This window comes from Hemiscyllium ocellatum, chromosome 45, assembly GCF_020745735.1.
Source record: "Hemiscyllium ocellatum isolate sHemOce1 chromosome 45, sHemOce1.pat.X.cur, whole genome shotgun sequence".
Taxonomy (NCBI): Eukaryota; Metazoa; Chordata; class Chondrichthyes; order Orectolobiformes; family Hemiscylliidae; genus Hemiscyllium; species Hemiscyllium ocellatum.
In genome coordinates, this window is record NC_083445.1 from 11758242 (window position 1) to 11774879 (window position 16638).

At 43.7% G+C, this 16638-nt stretch overlaps 1 protein-coding gene across 1 annotated transcript in view; it reads left to right on the forward strand.

Annotated features, from left to right (window-relative positions):
- Nucleotides 1–252: 252 nt before the first annotated feature.
- LOC132835864 (zinc finger SWIM domain-containing protein 4-like) overlaps nt 253–16638 on the forward strand; it is a 97039-nt gene continuing 80653 nt past the window's right edge. Inside the window, exons 1-2 of the mRNA XM_060854961.1 lie at nt 253–534; nt 5182–5383. Of these exons, the coding sequence (XP_060710944.1) occupies nt 253–534; nt 5182–5383 (484 nt within the window). The remainder of the gene's footprint in view (nt 535–5181; nt 5384–16638) is intronic.

The window sequence follows — 16638 nt, forward strand, 5'->3', positions numbered from 1 at the left end:
CTGGCAGTGCGTCCGACCACTGAGAGGGGGGGGCGGGCGTGGCTCCCGGGTGACGGGCAGCGCGGCCGGCCACTGGGAAACCGGGGTGGGCGTGGCGGGCGGCTGACCGGCAGCGCGTCCGGCCACTGAGGGCCGGGGCTGGGCGTGGCTGACGGGAGCGGCGTCGGCGTCGGCGAGGCGGGCGCGCGAGCGAGTTTATAAAAGGGGCGCGCGGGAGCCGGCGTGCGGTCAGTTGTGAGCGAGTCGGCGGCGATGGCGGACGGTGGAGCAGCAGCACCCGCCGCCGTAGCAGCAGCAGCAGCGGTAGCAGAGGCAGCAGCGGCGGCGTCCGGCGGTGGGGCAGCCGCGGAGCCGCCGGCCAAGCGGCTGTGCCTGGGCGACTGCGGGGCGGCGGCGTCGTCGGCGGCGGCGGCCGCGGCGGCCGCAGCGGCTCGAGCGGCCCAGACAAAGCCGGCCCACGGCAGGCTGCACAAGCCCGACACCCTGCTGGACATCAGCGCCAAGAGAGTGGCGGAGAAATGGCCCTTCGAGCAGGTGAGGGGAGGTGGGGGAAGAGAGAGGGGGGGGGAAATTAAGCACCAAATTACTGAAACAACCCAGACAGGGGGGGGTCTGAAAACAATAGGCAATAAAACCCTGAGCTGTCAGAACCCGTCCACCACAAACACTCTCAACTTTCATCTCACCCAAAAAAAACACTCAATTCTACAACCCGTCCTGAATTTAATTCCCCCTTTTGTTTGCTTTTTTTATTTCTGCCCCCCCTTTACTTTAATTTTTTTCACCCCCCCACCATTTAATTTGCACATTCGAATTGTTCCCTTAATTTCAAGGAATTTGAATTTCAAGCCCCACTTTTGATTATCCTCTTATTTTTTAGAAAAAGACCTGCTGTTTTAATAAAACTCTTCTTTCTCTCCCCCCCCCCCATGTACACAAAAAGTGTCTTTTTTTCTCTTCGCGCCCCCCCTCCCCACACACAAAATGTGGGGTCTTTTTTCTCTCTCTCCCTCCTCCCCACGCGTGCACACAAAAGTGGGGTCTTTTTTCTCTCTTCCCCCCCCCCCCACACACAAAAGTGGGGTCTTTTTTCTCTCTTCCCCCCCACACATAAAAGTGGGGTCTTTTTTCTCTCTTCCCCCCCACACACAAAAGTGGCGTCTTTTTTCTCTCTCCTCTTCTCTCTCTCTCTCCCCCCCCCCCCCCCACAACACGCACAAACACACACCCCCCTCCTCATGAATCTAATCAGAAATTGAAGTTTTGTTTTTTTAAAAGAAATCATAACGAGGGTTTTTTTTACAAAAAACCTACAGTTTGCTATGGTCTCTTCTCTTTCCACACACACACACACACACACCTCCTCATTAATCTAATCAGAAATTGAAGTTTTTGTTTGTAAAAGAAGTCATAACAAGGGTTTTTTTAAAGAAACCTGCAGTTTGTCCAGCTCTCTCCTTTTCTTTCTCGCTCCCCCCCCCCACTCAAAAAAAAAGTGCTGTCTTTTTTGCTTTCGCTCCCCAGATTGAATAATCGAAAATAAAGTTTTTGTTAAAGCTGGTAAGGGGTTCTTGCATAATCTGCTTAAATGAAAATTGGAGGATTAGACTGTATCCTGAAAGTGGAGGGGGGTAGTTTATAAAATTTTTAAAAAAGAGGAGAACAGGCTTTAACAGAATTGTAATCAAGGAGCAATGGGAAAATTGAGTGAAAATTTGATATTGTGAACTGAATGTACTGGTTAAAGTCTGTTGTCCAGTACAGGGTCATCTAAAATGATTTTAAATAGATGAATAGTTTAAGAGGTGTCCTTTTTCTGTTATTTTTTCCCCTTCCCCTTATTCCTCCTCTTCCTGTATGATCATGAATCCCAGAATTGATTCCTACAGTAGAAGTCATCACATTTCTGGGTATAATTCCCCTTGTGTCTGCAGTTAATTTTAGCGCTGGTATTAGTGAGAGACTCTGGCATTTCACTGCAGATTGCATTCTAGGGTTTTTGTAATCCAGCAGATAACAGTAATGACTGCTTTTGTTGAGTTATTTGCCAGCAAGTTTGTACGGAAGCAGTCTGCGAATAGCTTGAATTGGCTCTTAATTTTGTTTTGTAAAGTTGATTTAATTTGCACAATGCTAATTGACACATTTGTTTGCATGAATTGAGAATCCAGCTAGTGGAGCCTTCCTGGAGAATGTGGTCTTTTTGTGTTTACATAGTTTCTGATGTGGAATATCACAGTTGATTTCTGTAGTGTGTATTCTGAAATGTATTTTGCATAGTTGTAAGTTTTTTGTTTGAGAGCAGATGTGTGATATATGAGCCTGTAGATTTATCTGCGGAGCTTCATTGTTTTCACATGAAACATCTAGAAGATGCATGTTACTGAAGAAGTGTCAGACTTCAAGTCCGCACCCTCTTTAGTCTTTTTTAATTCTCTTTTCTCTCCTTACCCGCCCTCGTTCAGTTCCTCCCTGGGGGCTTACTAGCCCAGCAAGGAGGTCTGAGTGTCAAGCAACGTCAGAACAGTGAAGATTCAGATTTGACTTTGTTACTTCAGTCTCTTTGCTAAAGCTGTTCACAAGAGTTTGAGCCCGTGCAGATTCTTTTTCAAGAAAAAAAAAGTTGTGGGAAGGGAGAGAAATTGAGACTATTTGAAATGGTTTTTAATTTAAAGATTATTCAGTCTTTCATTGCTAGCCTCAGTCCAGAAATTGGCCACTTCAAGTCAGTGGGTAAATGGCTCGGTCACACGATATAGGTCCAGCATGACTTCAAAGTTTTTTGGGTTGGGGTGTTGTCACATGCCTCATAAATCTCAGATTAAATTCATAATTCTGCCATACCCAGTTGTAATTGTAAAACCTTCTTATTATCAGTCCAGCTGTGCATTGTGTTCCATGTACATGCTGATTTTTCTTTTAATCTGGCATTCGGCTTTCTGGTTGGAGCTTCTCATCTGAAATTAATTTGTCTCAAAGATTGAAGTTGCTGACTGCTTCATCTGCACTGCATTGACAGTTTTTGGGCTGCCCTTGATTTCTGCCTTTAAACGTAAAAATTTCCAAACTGTTGATTCTATAAAGTGGTTGTTTAATTATGCAGCCTGGTTATTAGTGGGTGTGGAAGTATGTTCTGTCCCCCACCCCTCTGTCCTCCCAGGACAGAGCAATCCCACAATCTTGGGACTGGCATAATTTTGTCTCAAGGCGATTGGAGCTGTAGCAACTACCAGGGCACCATAACAAAGCCTTTCCACTTCAAAGTGGAAATCTCCAAGAAAAACAGCGTGGTTTGTGGTTTCTTGTAGTGTTGCTACAATATGCTATTTGCAGAATAACAGATATCAATGAGGGAGGTTAAAGGCTGTCACCATCAAAAGGGTTCTTACAAAGTCAGAAATGATGCTTAAGTGAATGCCTTCTGAACCCATTTACAACATTGGAATGTCCTTTCACTTGAGGTTTCTCGCACGTTCAGACCGCCTGAGTCTGGCTGGCATTCCTTTGTCAGTCTTCTGAAACTGTTGCCAATCCGCAAACTCCCCATCGAGCCCCATTTGCCCGTCACCTCATGCGTTTGCTGACCTACATTGCTTGCTGTTTAAGCCGAGCCCAGTTTCTAACCATTTGTGTCCCTGCTTCCACTGTCTGTCCCTCCTTTAACAATCCTTTCTTGAAGTGACTCAAATTTTATTTCATAATGCTCTTGTGAAGTGCCTTGGTATGTTTGTCTTAAAGGTGCTACGTGAATGCATGTTGTGCATTCACATAGTAATACAGCATGGAGACACACTCTTCGGTCCAACTCGTCTATGCTGACCAAGTTTCCCAAACTAAACTAGTCCCACTTACCTGAGTTTAGCCTATATCCCTCTAAAACTATCCTATTACTGTATCTGTCCAAATGTCTTGTGAATGTTGTGACTATATCTGCATCTACCACTTTGTCTGGCACTTCATTCCACATAAGAACCACCCTCTGTGGAAAAAGTTATGCCTCTGGTCCCTTTTAAACCTTTCTCCTCTTGCATTACATTGCGATGCCAACCCCGTCCTGTAGAGTCTTAGTAAGGTGGGCAACTGGGAAGTGTGGCAAGAATAAATCTTGTTGAAGATAATTCTATTATTCCGAAGGGTGTTCTCTCGCTGGACATCCATGATGGTGGGAAGGCAGGTTGTGGTAACAAATTAAGAATCTTGAATTTCGTTAAGTGCAATGTTTCTCAGTGTATTGGCATTACTCCACCATGTAAAGCTGTTGCTGATGTTGTACAGCTGCCCAGTGTTCTCATATCAAATTCCTATAAAATAAATAGGCTAACGTGTTTATTAAGTATTGGCGAGTGGAGCTACAGCGAGTGCCTTAAGTGCTTGGACACTAACATCACTGATTTCCAAGTGTGCATGTTGGCTCTGGGATGATTCGTGATTATGGTGGAAATTCAGTTAGCTCACTGGCCCCACCTTATTGGCTGCTACTTGAAGTGGTCAGTAATGTAACCAGCAGGTGAAGTACTCACTTTGCGTAAGTTAAAAGAAGTCTGCGATTATGTTTGTCGTCGCAGAGGCTGCGTAAAAAGCTTGGGACTTGAACTGCCAACAAATAATGAAGGGGAAAATATGTGGCACTTTGGTTTAGTGGTTTGGGTGCTGTCCATGTATATTTTATCCCAATATGATCTGTGGAAAGAATGGACCTGATGGGCCAAGTGACCTTGTCGCTTGCCTTTCATATGGCTTTCATTAATTGACTTCTCGTGAGTCACGGAGGAGGCTTTTTGAAAAATAAAAGCTTTGGAATGGACAGCGGTTAAAGAGGATAGGATTGGGCTGAGAAGATGGGAGAGTGGCTGATGATAAACCCAAGTTACTGTCTACCCTTTTTAAATGGGGCACCTTGGTCTGCACTGTTGCTGGATAGTAATTGTCAATGGTTACCATTCCAGTCCGCAGAGAGCTGGTTTACTTTTCAGAGTGTCACTGAACATTGCAGCAAGGATATTACTTTGATTTAAACTCCAAAAGCTAAGTTTTCAGTTGGCCATTTCTGATAACCACAATGCATTTTGGAAGTGCCTTCCTCACTTGCTGTTGTCTTAAGGTTTTGAAGTAGGCATTGTATTGTTTCTACTGTCCTGTTCAATTTTTGTTTCCTTTATTCTGTTAATATTTCACTTTTAGGTAGAGGAGAGATTTTCTCGTATTCCGGAGCCAGTTCAACGGAGGATTATTTTCTGGTCCTTCCCCAGAAATGAGCGAGAGATTTGCATGTATTCATCACTTAGCTATCAGTGTCAGGAAGGGGAGAAGGATGGTGAAGTTCCCTTCAACAAAGGATTACGATTATTGGAAACTGGAGCCATAGATCGGGTGCTGCAAGTAGGTGAGTACATTATCAAGTAACTGCAGGCAAGATTTGTTGAATGTAGTGAATCTGAAGAAAATTAATCAAATTTTGATGCGTGTACTCACAGCAGGTCATGTCTGTTGGCGCACCTCTATTTGGTTAAGACATTATCACAGTGAGATGCTTACACACATGCACTTTCCTTGCATAAGTGCTGCATATTTCCACAGAAGTGAAAATGTCCCAGAGGATGTTTGGAGAAAGTGTTATTTCTTCATGCGGTCTGCTTGTAGGAGCTTGTGGTTCAGATCCATGGAGACCTGTATGTGTAGAAGGCACTTAATAATATGCAAAAAAAAAATCAGGGGATGAAAAATACTGCTTTTCCTTTGTGATGCTAGTCTGATCCAAAGATAATGGCAGTGCAGCACTTTGTCACTTTCATCTAGAAGAGCAACATATATATGGGAACACCACTCCCTTGGAGTTCCCCTCCAAGCCACTCACCATCCTGATCTGGAAATATATCACTGTTCCTTCAGTGTTGGTGTGTTAAAATCCTGGAATTCCCTCCTTCACTGCTTTGTGGGTCAACTCACAGCAGCAATTCAAGGGTGACTAGGGGCAGCTGGGTAAATGCTGGTCCAGCCAGCGATGCCCACATTCTGCAAATGAATAAATTAAAAAAAAATAAAGAATGGACTTCATATGGGCATGGGGAACAACCTTCAGTTGAAAGGAAGACTTCACTGATGGGGCTGTGCCACATTCTCAAAATTAAACTGAATAGTCTACGATATTGAGTGGCTTTGTTTTCTGTTGTGCTTAGATAGCAGGGGCATCTGGAGATCACAGTACCACCATAGCAGCCACCTTTCTCTGGGGACCGCTCTTGTCTCCACCAAATGATGGTGATTTGAACTCCTCTAGAATCTTTAGTGATGCATCTGGGCTCATCATCCAATGCAATACTGAGGAGTGCTATACTATGCTGGAGTTGTAGGAGAAAGCGAGGACTGCAGAGGCTGGTGATCACAGTCTAAGTCACTGTAATAATGCCACTTTAAGTTCAGCGCATGACTATTCACATCGCAGAGTGTGGGGTGTTAGAAAAGCACAGAAGGTCAGGCAGCATCCAAGGAGCAGGAGAGTTGACGTTTCGGGCATAAGCCCTTCATCAGGAATGAAGGTCAGGAATGTTGGAGTAGTACTCTTTCACATGAGGTGTAAACCTTGGCTTCCATCTGCTCTCTGAGGTGAAGATAACAGATTCCAGGGTGATGTCTGAAATTGTTGCAATCAAAAGAAATGTGAATTATCAGCCATCACAAGAGTGCTTCAGATCTGGAAAACCCATCCTGCAGTTGCGGAAAAGGCTGTGTTAATCTCCTTGATGGAGATGGGAGGTGTAGTGTGAAACCAGCCAAGGTTACTGCTCCCATTTACTGCAGGTGTGTGAACAGGGTGGTTGAGTCCAGTTGTGATAGCTTTAATGATCTGATAGTTTGTTGAGAAATGTAAGGTCGTTGGGGGGGGGGGGTTTGGGCTTAGTGGATTCTGACTAGGTGGCTTCCCTTTGAGAGGGTGCCATTTAAGAATAAGATGTCATTCTTTCAAGCCTGGGGTTGGGAGAATTTTTTTCCCCTGAAGGTCATTTGCATGTGGCATTCTCTCCCTCAAAAAGACAGTGGATATTTGGCTGTTGTATGCATTCACTGTTGGTTTGGATATTTGGAGAATAAGGAGTTCAGAGTTTTTGGGGAGGGGGGAGGACAGGCAAAGTGGAGTTGAGAACACAACTAGACCTTTCATGATCTTATAAAATAGCAGAATTGGTTTGAAGTGTCAAATTTCCTACCCCTACGTTCTAAATAAAAGTATTGTTACAAGGCGTTCTGATGTTCCGTTTGAGTTGGTGGTTTTGGAGGAGTGTTGGGGCAAAGTGAAATGGAATATATTTACTCAATGGAGGACCCCGGTGATATTACCAAAAAAGGTTTAATTTCCACCTCCTCCAAAGCCGCTAAGCTGTACAAGCCCAGCAAGTTCAATCTCGATTGACCTCTGAAAATGTGCTGTGGATTTTTTTTTTTGTTAAAATTGAGTTATAGTTCCTTGTCTGGCTTGTACAAGAATCAACGCCTCTAGTGCTTGCATAACAGGCGAACCTTTTGCACAGTTCTGAAAGCTGATTAGACGATGAGTCAGTAATCCAGTTTCCCTTTGTGTGGTAACAGTGCATCAATGACTTCTGCCTGCGCTGAGTAGTTGGCCTCTGGGTTTCCCTAAACTGATTTTGTTTGGGGTGTGTAATTATGTATAATTCATACGCGAGGTCCCTGTGAAACCACGGGCAGGTGTCTGTTTCTGGATTGTTTAACAAGCTTATTTTTGCACTTGCAAGGTCACTTGCCTGAACCAATCCAGCAGTGCATGAGAGTGAATAATTTTGGCAAATGTGCGCAAATGTTACATTTGCAATAAAGTTTAGGCTGTACCCAAGGGCCTTGGATAATGAATGACCTGAATCATAAATGTAGAATTTGACTTGTATGCAAAGCTACCTGCCGCGCAGGCAAACTGTTGCAGCCTCGACGTGCCAGTCAGCTGTTTTGTACACACGTTCTGCTGTGTACACACGTTCTGCTGTTCGCACACTGCAGCCTTCTCTGTTTGCAGCCGCCTTTTAATGTGAATCCAGATTCCTTTTAAATCCTGTATTGATTGCTTGCTCCTGCACTGAACCTTTCCTGTCAGCCGAGTGGGGTCCCAGGCAGGGCTATGGGTGGGACACTGAAGCCAGTTGCCCTGAGGATCAAACAGTCATGAAGTTGTTCCCTGTTGGTATTTAATTATGACGTGCCAGTATCTGTGCGATGGACCCATGAAGTGGTGGCTTACAGTGGAGGGGTGGCAAATTTATGTATGTATTGAATGTTCCACCTTCTCAATCTCCAGTAAATAATCCACGTTTCCTTTCTGCACTCACTCCACCAGTGACTTCTGCCTGTGTTGAGTAGTTGGCCTCTGGGTTTCCCTAAATTGATTTTGTTTGGGCTCTATAATTATGTATAATGCATAGCGAGGTCCCTCAGAGACCACTGGCAGGTGTCTGCTTAGATGATTTGCTTGAAGTGTATCATACAGTTCTGTTGTTTCTGATTTTCCAAACAAGCCGTTCAACTTTGTGGGATTGAGTGGTGATGGACTGAAAAGAGTGGCCATACTGTGATTAGGGTAGGAAGAGCTGGTTGATTCATCATTTCTGTTGGTCGTTCACTGCCTGTGTTACTTGTTAACTTAAGAAAAATCCAAATGTAGAAGATATTAGTAGGCTCAAATGGGAGTGTTGGAAGCCTTTTATGTGGGTTGGGGTAGAAGCGAGAACATCACATTTTGAATCTTGTATAGATCCAGAATTGCAGTGATACCTGACTTGCTTAAATCTTTGGCAGGATATGGGTGTCACTAGCATTTACTGACCTTCACTGGTTGCCTTTGAGGGTCGTGGTGAGCTGGTGCCTTGAGCCGCAGCAATCCATTTAGTGTAGGTGTAGCTGCAATTGAACTGAACACCCATACTGATCTATGCCATAATAGAGAATTAACGTTGCGTTTTGCAGTCTTATTTCCTCTAAGCTGGGCCTGTGGCCTTAGTGCTCTGGCCCTGATGTTCCAGACGTTTGAAGATCAGACCAGTGTGTGCATGCACTTGCTTGTTGGTCCTGTGTTGATGCTGTTGGCTTGGAGGTTTTTGAAGGTCTGTTTTTGACAGGATTATGTCATTGCTGGTAAATCCAGAGATCAGAATGGGAAGATTGCTCAGTATCAGAAAAGACAAATTACTGGGTACTCAATTTAAACTTCCACGGTCCCTCAGGCTCCCTTCTGCACACTGCCGTGAAGGCAAATGCTTTAACACCCTGCTTTAAACTAGCTTCATTGTAGTGGATGAAGAGGATGTTTGTTCTCACATCTAACAACCTGTTAATTGCTGTAAAATTTGATACTGAATAATTTAGTTCCAGCATTACAGGTGTGCATACAAGTTTGCCAATTGTCAACAAAGTCTAATTAATACACTTCAGGTGATATCTGCTGGTATATTATAACTCGATAAGAGGGGAGTGTGTTATGAATGTTCCCATATCATTGAGGTTTCAGCACAGAAGGAGGCCATTTGATTCAATGTGCTTCTGTTAGCTCTAATACAGAAGTCCTGTTCTACAACAGTGCATCCTGTTATGGAGCCCATTAGTTATCTGAATTTCAGATTATCCAAACAAGATCTCAAGGTCCTGTAAAAACGGCATTAGGCAACTCTGCAGTCAGTTATCAGTTAAATGGCACTATGGCGTGCACTGCTGGATATCCGAGGCATGTTTGATAACCGACACTCATCTGATCGTAAACAATCAGTAATTTATCAGTTAAACAGTGTTATGGCTGGATAACCGAGGCATGTTCGGATAACCAGCACTCCTAAATTACCGCTTGTTTTACGATCAGATCAATTATCCGAATAAAATACTCCCCGTCTGAGTCGTTCAGATAATCAAGATTGTTCTGTAGTGGCAATGTCACCTAGGAGCCCAGGCCTATGTAGGAGCAAATTACTGCAGATGCTGGAATGTGCATTGACATCAAAAAATGCTGGAAATTGCAGTGGCTCAGGCAGCGTCCGTGGAAAAAGAGCAAGCTTTAGTCTGACTCTTCAGAGGCCTGAGACATATAGACTCAGCAGTAAGCACTGCTGCCTTACAGCACCAGGGACCTGGGTTCAATTTTGACCTCTGGTGACTGTGGAGTTTGTGCATTCTCCCCGTGTCTGAATGAGCTTCTGCTGGGTGCTCTGGTTCCCTCCCACACTCAAAGGTGGATTAGCCATGGGAAGTGCAGGGTCACGAGAATAGGGTAGCGGGTGAGTTCTGGTGAAATGTTCGTTGGAGTTAGTGTGCACTTGTTGGGCCAAATGGCTTGTCCCTACACTGTAGGGATTCTGTTCTATATTAGCTTGCTCTCCAAAGCTGCTGCCTGACCCGCTGTGATTTCCTGCCTTTTTTTATTTCCAGCCTAGGCCTGTGTTCTGGGGAAATGGGTTCAGATCACACTTTGACTGACGAGGAATTTAAATGAAAAATGAACTGGTGTAAAAGGCTATCCAAGTGGTAGCCGTATAAGCGTTGTCATTTATGTCATTTGTCATAAAAACCTGCCTGGTTCATTTGTGTTCTTGTAAGGAAGGAACTCTGCTATCCTTGTCCAGTCAGGCCTACCTGTGATTCCACACTTTCATCCGCGTGGTTGACTCTTCACACCTGCATTCTGAACAATTGGGGATCAGTTAATGCTGGCTTAGCCAGTGCAACCTGTGTCCCAAAAATGACTCAAAGGAATTTTTAAAAAATTATAGGTTCTGTTTCCACTTCTGTTTAAAATTACATCCCACCAGTACATCAGTACTGACCCTAGAGGGCCATGCTGTCATACCCGCTCCAACAGGTCAAACTTGCCCCAGTTTTACAACGTGCATATCTTTTCAAGGCTCCCTTTTCAAATTAAAACCCAGGTTTAGGGCAGGATGGATGTCGTTTGGGAAAGATGTCAGGCTTTGCAGAACATAGAACGTAAATCATGACAGCGCAGTACAGGCCCTTTGGACCTCGATGTTGCACCGACCTGTGGTACCAAGCTGAAACTCGTCTATCGTACACAATTCCTTTCTCGTCCATATGTCTATCCAGTTGGTAGTGTAGATGAGCAGAGCGATCTCAGTGTCCATGTCCATAGATCCCTGAAAGTTGCCACCCAGGTTGGTAGGGTTGTTAAGGAGGCATATGGTGTGTTAGCTTTTATTGATAAAGGGATTGCGCTTCGGAGCCACGAGGTCATGCTGCAGCTGTACAAAACTCTAATGCGGCTGCACTTGGAGTACTGCATACAGTTTCTGGATGTGGAAGCATTGGAAAGGGTTCAGAGGAGATAATGCTAGTTGCCTGGTATGGAGGGAATGTCTTATAGGTTTTGAAAAGTTTAATTGTCTGAGAAAAGAACTGTTATTGGACGCCTATTGTTTTGATAATCTAGAATTGCTTCTGGTACACTGAAATGGCTGTCTTGCAGTATGAATTTCTGCGATCTGAGGTTTCTTCAGGTGTCTGAGGCAGTTACTGCCTGATAAATAAGTGTGTGCCTGAAAGCTGGAAGTTGCTGGAGATGGAAAGAGAAAGTTAACGTTTCAAGTCCAGTTTCTTCACTCTACACATGCTGCCAGACCCGCTGAGTTTCCCCAGCAATTTGTTTTTGTTTCAGATTTCCAGCATCTGCAGTTGTTGTTTTAGTTTTGCAGGGTGGCTGATCGTTACAAACACTTGCACAAGGCCATAAATCAGCTGCATGATGTACCATGAATATGAGGGCGCTTCTGGTGAAGGGCAGGCGTGCCTGATGGTTATTGGTCTGTTGTGAGGAATGGGAGAGCAGGAAAGTCGACATGCTGACATAACAGACGCGAAGTAGCAAATGTTTGATACTTAGGACATTAAAACTTAGGACATCAAAACTGTTGAGCGTTTGCTGGAATTCTGAAAAATTAAATGTTCAAATTTTTAAATAATTCTTGTCTGTTGAGCATTGCTATAAAGTCGTAGAGTCATACAGCACGGAAACCGTTCTTTTAGTCCATCCAGTCCATGCCGACCATTATCCCAAACTAAACTAGTCCCACTTGCCTGCACTTGGCACATATCCCTCCAAACCTTTCCTATTTGTGTACTTACCTAAATGTCTGTTTAACATTGTAACTGTACCCACATCCACACATGAACCACCCTCTCTTTAATACAACAATTGCCCCTCACAACCTTTTTAAATGTTTCTGCTCTCACCTTAAAACATGCCCACTGGTCTTAAATTCTCCCAACATGGGGTAAAGATACCTGCCATTTATCTTATCTATACTCTCCATGATCTTATGAACCTCTGAGATCACCCCATAATCTTGATATGCTCCAGTAGGTAAAATGTCCCAGCCTATCCAGTCTCCAACCTTCCATTCCTGGCTGCATCGTGGTAATCTTTTCTGAAGCCTCTCCAGCTTGATACTATCCTTCCTGTCATAGGATGACCAGAACTGAACAGTTATTTAGCATTCTTGACCAGAGTACTGTACCTTGATGGGCCATTTTGAAAGGTAGTTAAGAATCAACTGTGTTTGGAGATGCATACTGTCTGGATTGGGCAAGGACACTGATTTCCTTCCCTAAAGGACGTTAATGAACAAGATTGGTTGAAAATGGTTATGCGATTACTATTAGACTAGCATTTTAATTGTTTATTGAATTCCTTTAACTGTTTGGATGTCTAAAGCTGTATTTTTGCATTCTGATGAAAGGTCCGAATGTTGTCAAGCTAAAGGTCCCCTTCTCTGAAATTGGCTCAGTATGTGTGCTGTGAATTTCTTTGTATTTCAACTGTGACAACTTCCTTACAGCACCCCATGCCGAATGCTTTGTTCTTTTTTTGTTGTTGTGCAGTGGTTTGTCTTTTGTTACCTTTTTTAAGGGAGGAAGAATGCATAATGATTGCGTTAATGTGATGTCTTCAGACACCGAGTGAAGATCTGTCTTGCACAACGGTGCTTTGGTAGGCAAATTTAATCCAAGTAGGTGAAAGAATGGCCAGTCTGAAGTGATCAGTGTGTGAACTGTGTACTAATGAACAGACATTAGTAGAGAGCAGCTCTGCTTACTCAGCAGGTGCTGTAGTAATGCTGCAGTTGTTTGCAGTTCAGGCCTTGGGCAAAGCTACAGAGGAAACTTGGCGTAACCCTGCTGATGGTGCTGACTCATGCCTGGACATGGCTCTGCAAGTACTGACTGCCCTTCAGTGTTTTTGTCGAGCGATCACTCTTAAGTGACTGCATATCAGACTCTGAGAAGTCAGGGTTGAAAAATGTGGTGCTGGCCAAGCACAGCAGGTCAGGCCGAGTGTGAGGAGCAGCAGCATCAACGTCTTGGGCGTAAACCCTTCAGCCTGGTCTGGTCCTGTTCTAGCTCAGTTCACAGGCATGTTTTAAGAGGTCACTGGAGGAAAGTCCAGAATTTGGATCGGGTAAGTTGTTAAGGGCGGCATGGTAACTCAGTGGTTAGCACTGTTGCCTCGCTACACCAGGGACCCCGGTTCAATTCCTGCCTCGGGCGACTGTCAGTGTGCTGTTTGCATGTTCTCCCCGTGTCAGCGTGGGTTTCCTCTGCATGCTCCGGTTTCCTCCCACAGTCCAAAGATGTGCAGGTTAGGGTGAATTGGCCATGCTAAATTAACCGTAGTGTTAGTTGTATTGGTCAGAGGGAAATGGGTCTGGGTGGGTGACTCTTCACAGGGACGTGTTGGGCCGAAGGGCCTGTTTCCACACTGTAGGGAATCTAATCTAAGGTCAAATATTTTGTAACACTATCTAACAAGCCACTACCGGATAGATATGGGTCCCTGGAGATTCTAACTGGTTTCGAATGTTTCCAATTGCTTGACCTCTCAAGTTACCTCTGCTTTGCGGTCTCCTTTCCTAGTCTCTATTCAGGGACCAACTGCATTTGGTCAGTCTTAGGTGACCCAGTTGGGGAATCATTTCTGTAGAAATGTTAAAGGCCAATCTTTTAAACCAGGTATAAATTGTGCGTGGAGATCACGTCATCTTGGTGAATTCATGGGTACTCTGTGGATCGGAGTCAATAAGAATGAGATGATTAAAAGTGACATACTGCAGAAACTGGAAATCTGAAATGAACAAATTGCTGGAGGAACTGAGCATGTTTGGCAACATCTTCGGAGAGAGTGAGCACTTCAGTTACGGGTTATCCTGGATCTCGATCATGTAGGCAAGCCTGGGAAGAAATAATTGTTTTTAATATCAAGTGCTTTGATATTGAAAGGGGGCGGAAGCTTTTTTCTTCATGAAAAGTAATTAAATCAGTGGCAAATTATTAAAGCATGGGATGTTTTGTCAACGATTGTAATGGAGGCCAATACAGTAGTGTCAACCCCCCCCCCCCCCCTGTACCCGCAAGGGATACATTCCGGGGCCTACTGCGGAAACCTGAAACCACAGGTTGGAGCGAACCCATTCATTTCAATGGGAAATGTACCTGCCCAGCAGCCTCCTAGTCCCTGTTTCCCTCTAATATGTTTGGGGTGCTGTAATCCGCGGGTAATAGAAACAGTGGAGAATGATTCCGCAGATCTGGGAGTCACCCTGTAGTATCTTTTGGAATTTGAGAATGCACAGAAGAGGCAATTTGTCCTAGTGTCTGCAAGAGAAACCAGATGTTTCTGATGAAAATGTAGAGCAATTGCTGAAAGAGCATGGCATCAGGATTTGGTTGAGATTGCTCCAGTGAAGAGCTAGAAGACAATACGTGGCTTTTCCCCCCAGACGACAGAATTTGGTCAGCAGTGATTTCCTTTGGATTCTGTTTCCTTACAGCTTAGTTACATAAAAAGTTGTATTTTTTTTAATCCTCTGCTTGTTAGAGTCTCCTATACCTGAATGAGCGAGCGATGTAGTCATAGCCTGAGAGAACTGGGCCTCCAAGACTGCTGTGAGCATAAAGGAGCCAGATTTAGCAGTGCCAGTTGAATATCAACATACATGCCAGCTAGTGGGTTCAGGACTTCCAGAATCTAATATGATAAACTAGCATAAAAACCTTGTACACAGTAGGCAATCTGTCCACCAATAGAGCCTTCAAGGAAAATGTCTTTACTATTCAGTAATTTGAAAGTAATTTTCACTCCTTTCAAAACCAGTTTTAAGTATATCGTTAGGAACAAGATTCAAACATGCAGCCATCTAAACCATCAGAGTTCTACATTAACTTGGTTCACTTGCTATCATTTGCCCAAAACAAATTAATTTCCGTTTCCATTCTTTCAGTTGAGGCACTGAAAGTAAACAGTACTCCAGCCGTGTAAATGCTGTGCACAATTGAATAATCTTTCCACTAATTTAAAAATTCTAACCCCCACCTCCTTGTCTGTGCAAGCTGTTGTACACTGAAGTGGATTCACAATATTCCTAACTGGTTCCTTGAGAGAAAGTTCCATGTCCTGACTCCTTTCTGAGATACAGGAAGTTTGGATTTAATAACTGTTTGTTTTCATTTGGTGTTCTAGTTTCTTCAAGAAGTAGGAAAGTATTCATTACTAGCAGCATCAAATGCTCTTCTAAAAAATTTAAGGGAAACTTCCATCACAATACACGATCAAGACACTCCAGTTTATAGAGCCTTTTAACCACCTCTGTGCGGTTTATCTTGTCACCATGGCTGTTTGGTTTGTATTTTGCATAATGGTGAAGTTAGTCATGATTTCTGTGTACAGATATTTCTTTGGATTTGCTTTGCACCAAGCATCTCACTCAAGAGGCTAACTTTCCAGTTCTGTTATGAACCTATCATTCCACAATGCCGAAAGCTGTGTTTCCTGAAGCAGTTGATCTGTGTATCCCTCTGTCTGACTTAATTTTGTTTTTCCAAGGCAGATTTTCTGCAGACAGGTCTTTCACCTCCCCCAGCATTCTGGAAATTTCACATAATCAAACACAATGCAGGACTGACTGCAATTCAGCGATGTTAATTTCAGTTCAAATGGTTTTGTGAACTGGTGCTGACTGTTGTCAGGTGTTCATTTTGGCTAGCTTATGTCAGCGTTTTCCTTTTCTAAAAATGTTGTCATCTGAGAAAGCTCCCAGGTATTAAAATCAGATGATGTAAGGTAAAAGTTTACTTTTTTAACCATCATAACAATAACTCTTTCTACAAAGTGGAATGGACCATTGGTGGTGCAAGTTTAACATAATTTCCCTTGCTTTTCATTTCCGTTCTTCTAAAGTTGAACCTGAATTTTTTATGGTCTATGTCACTCTCTTAGTGATTGACTGTAGACTCGTGTGGTAGTGAAGTGGCCCTTTGGCCCATGTCAGCGGTCCCAGATCCTGAAATGACAAGACCATGCAGCAAACCAGTTCCTCAGTGTCAACTGTTTTAAACCTGACTATCAATCTGCAATTGGAGTATGACATTTTGAAATTTTTACGTTAATCCCACTTTCCATATAAAAGTTGGACTTATTTTCTTGTGCAGTTTTAGCTATAGTGAAGTTCCCCTTTTTCAGCTAGGGTTCAATTCTGCAATTTTAAATTGGATTGTTCCTTTTAATAAAGGAGGTTGCATTTATAGAGCATCTTTGGTGGAAAGCCATCCCACCTCTGAAGTATGTTGGAATTTTGCTTAAAG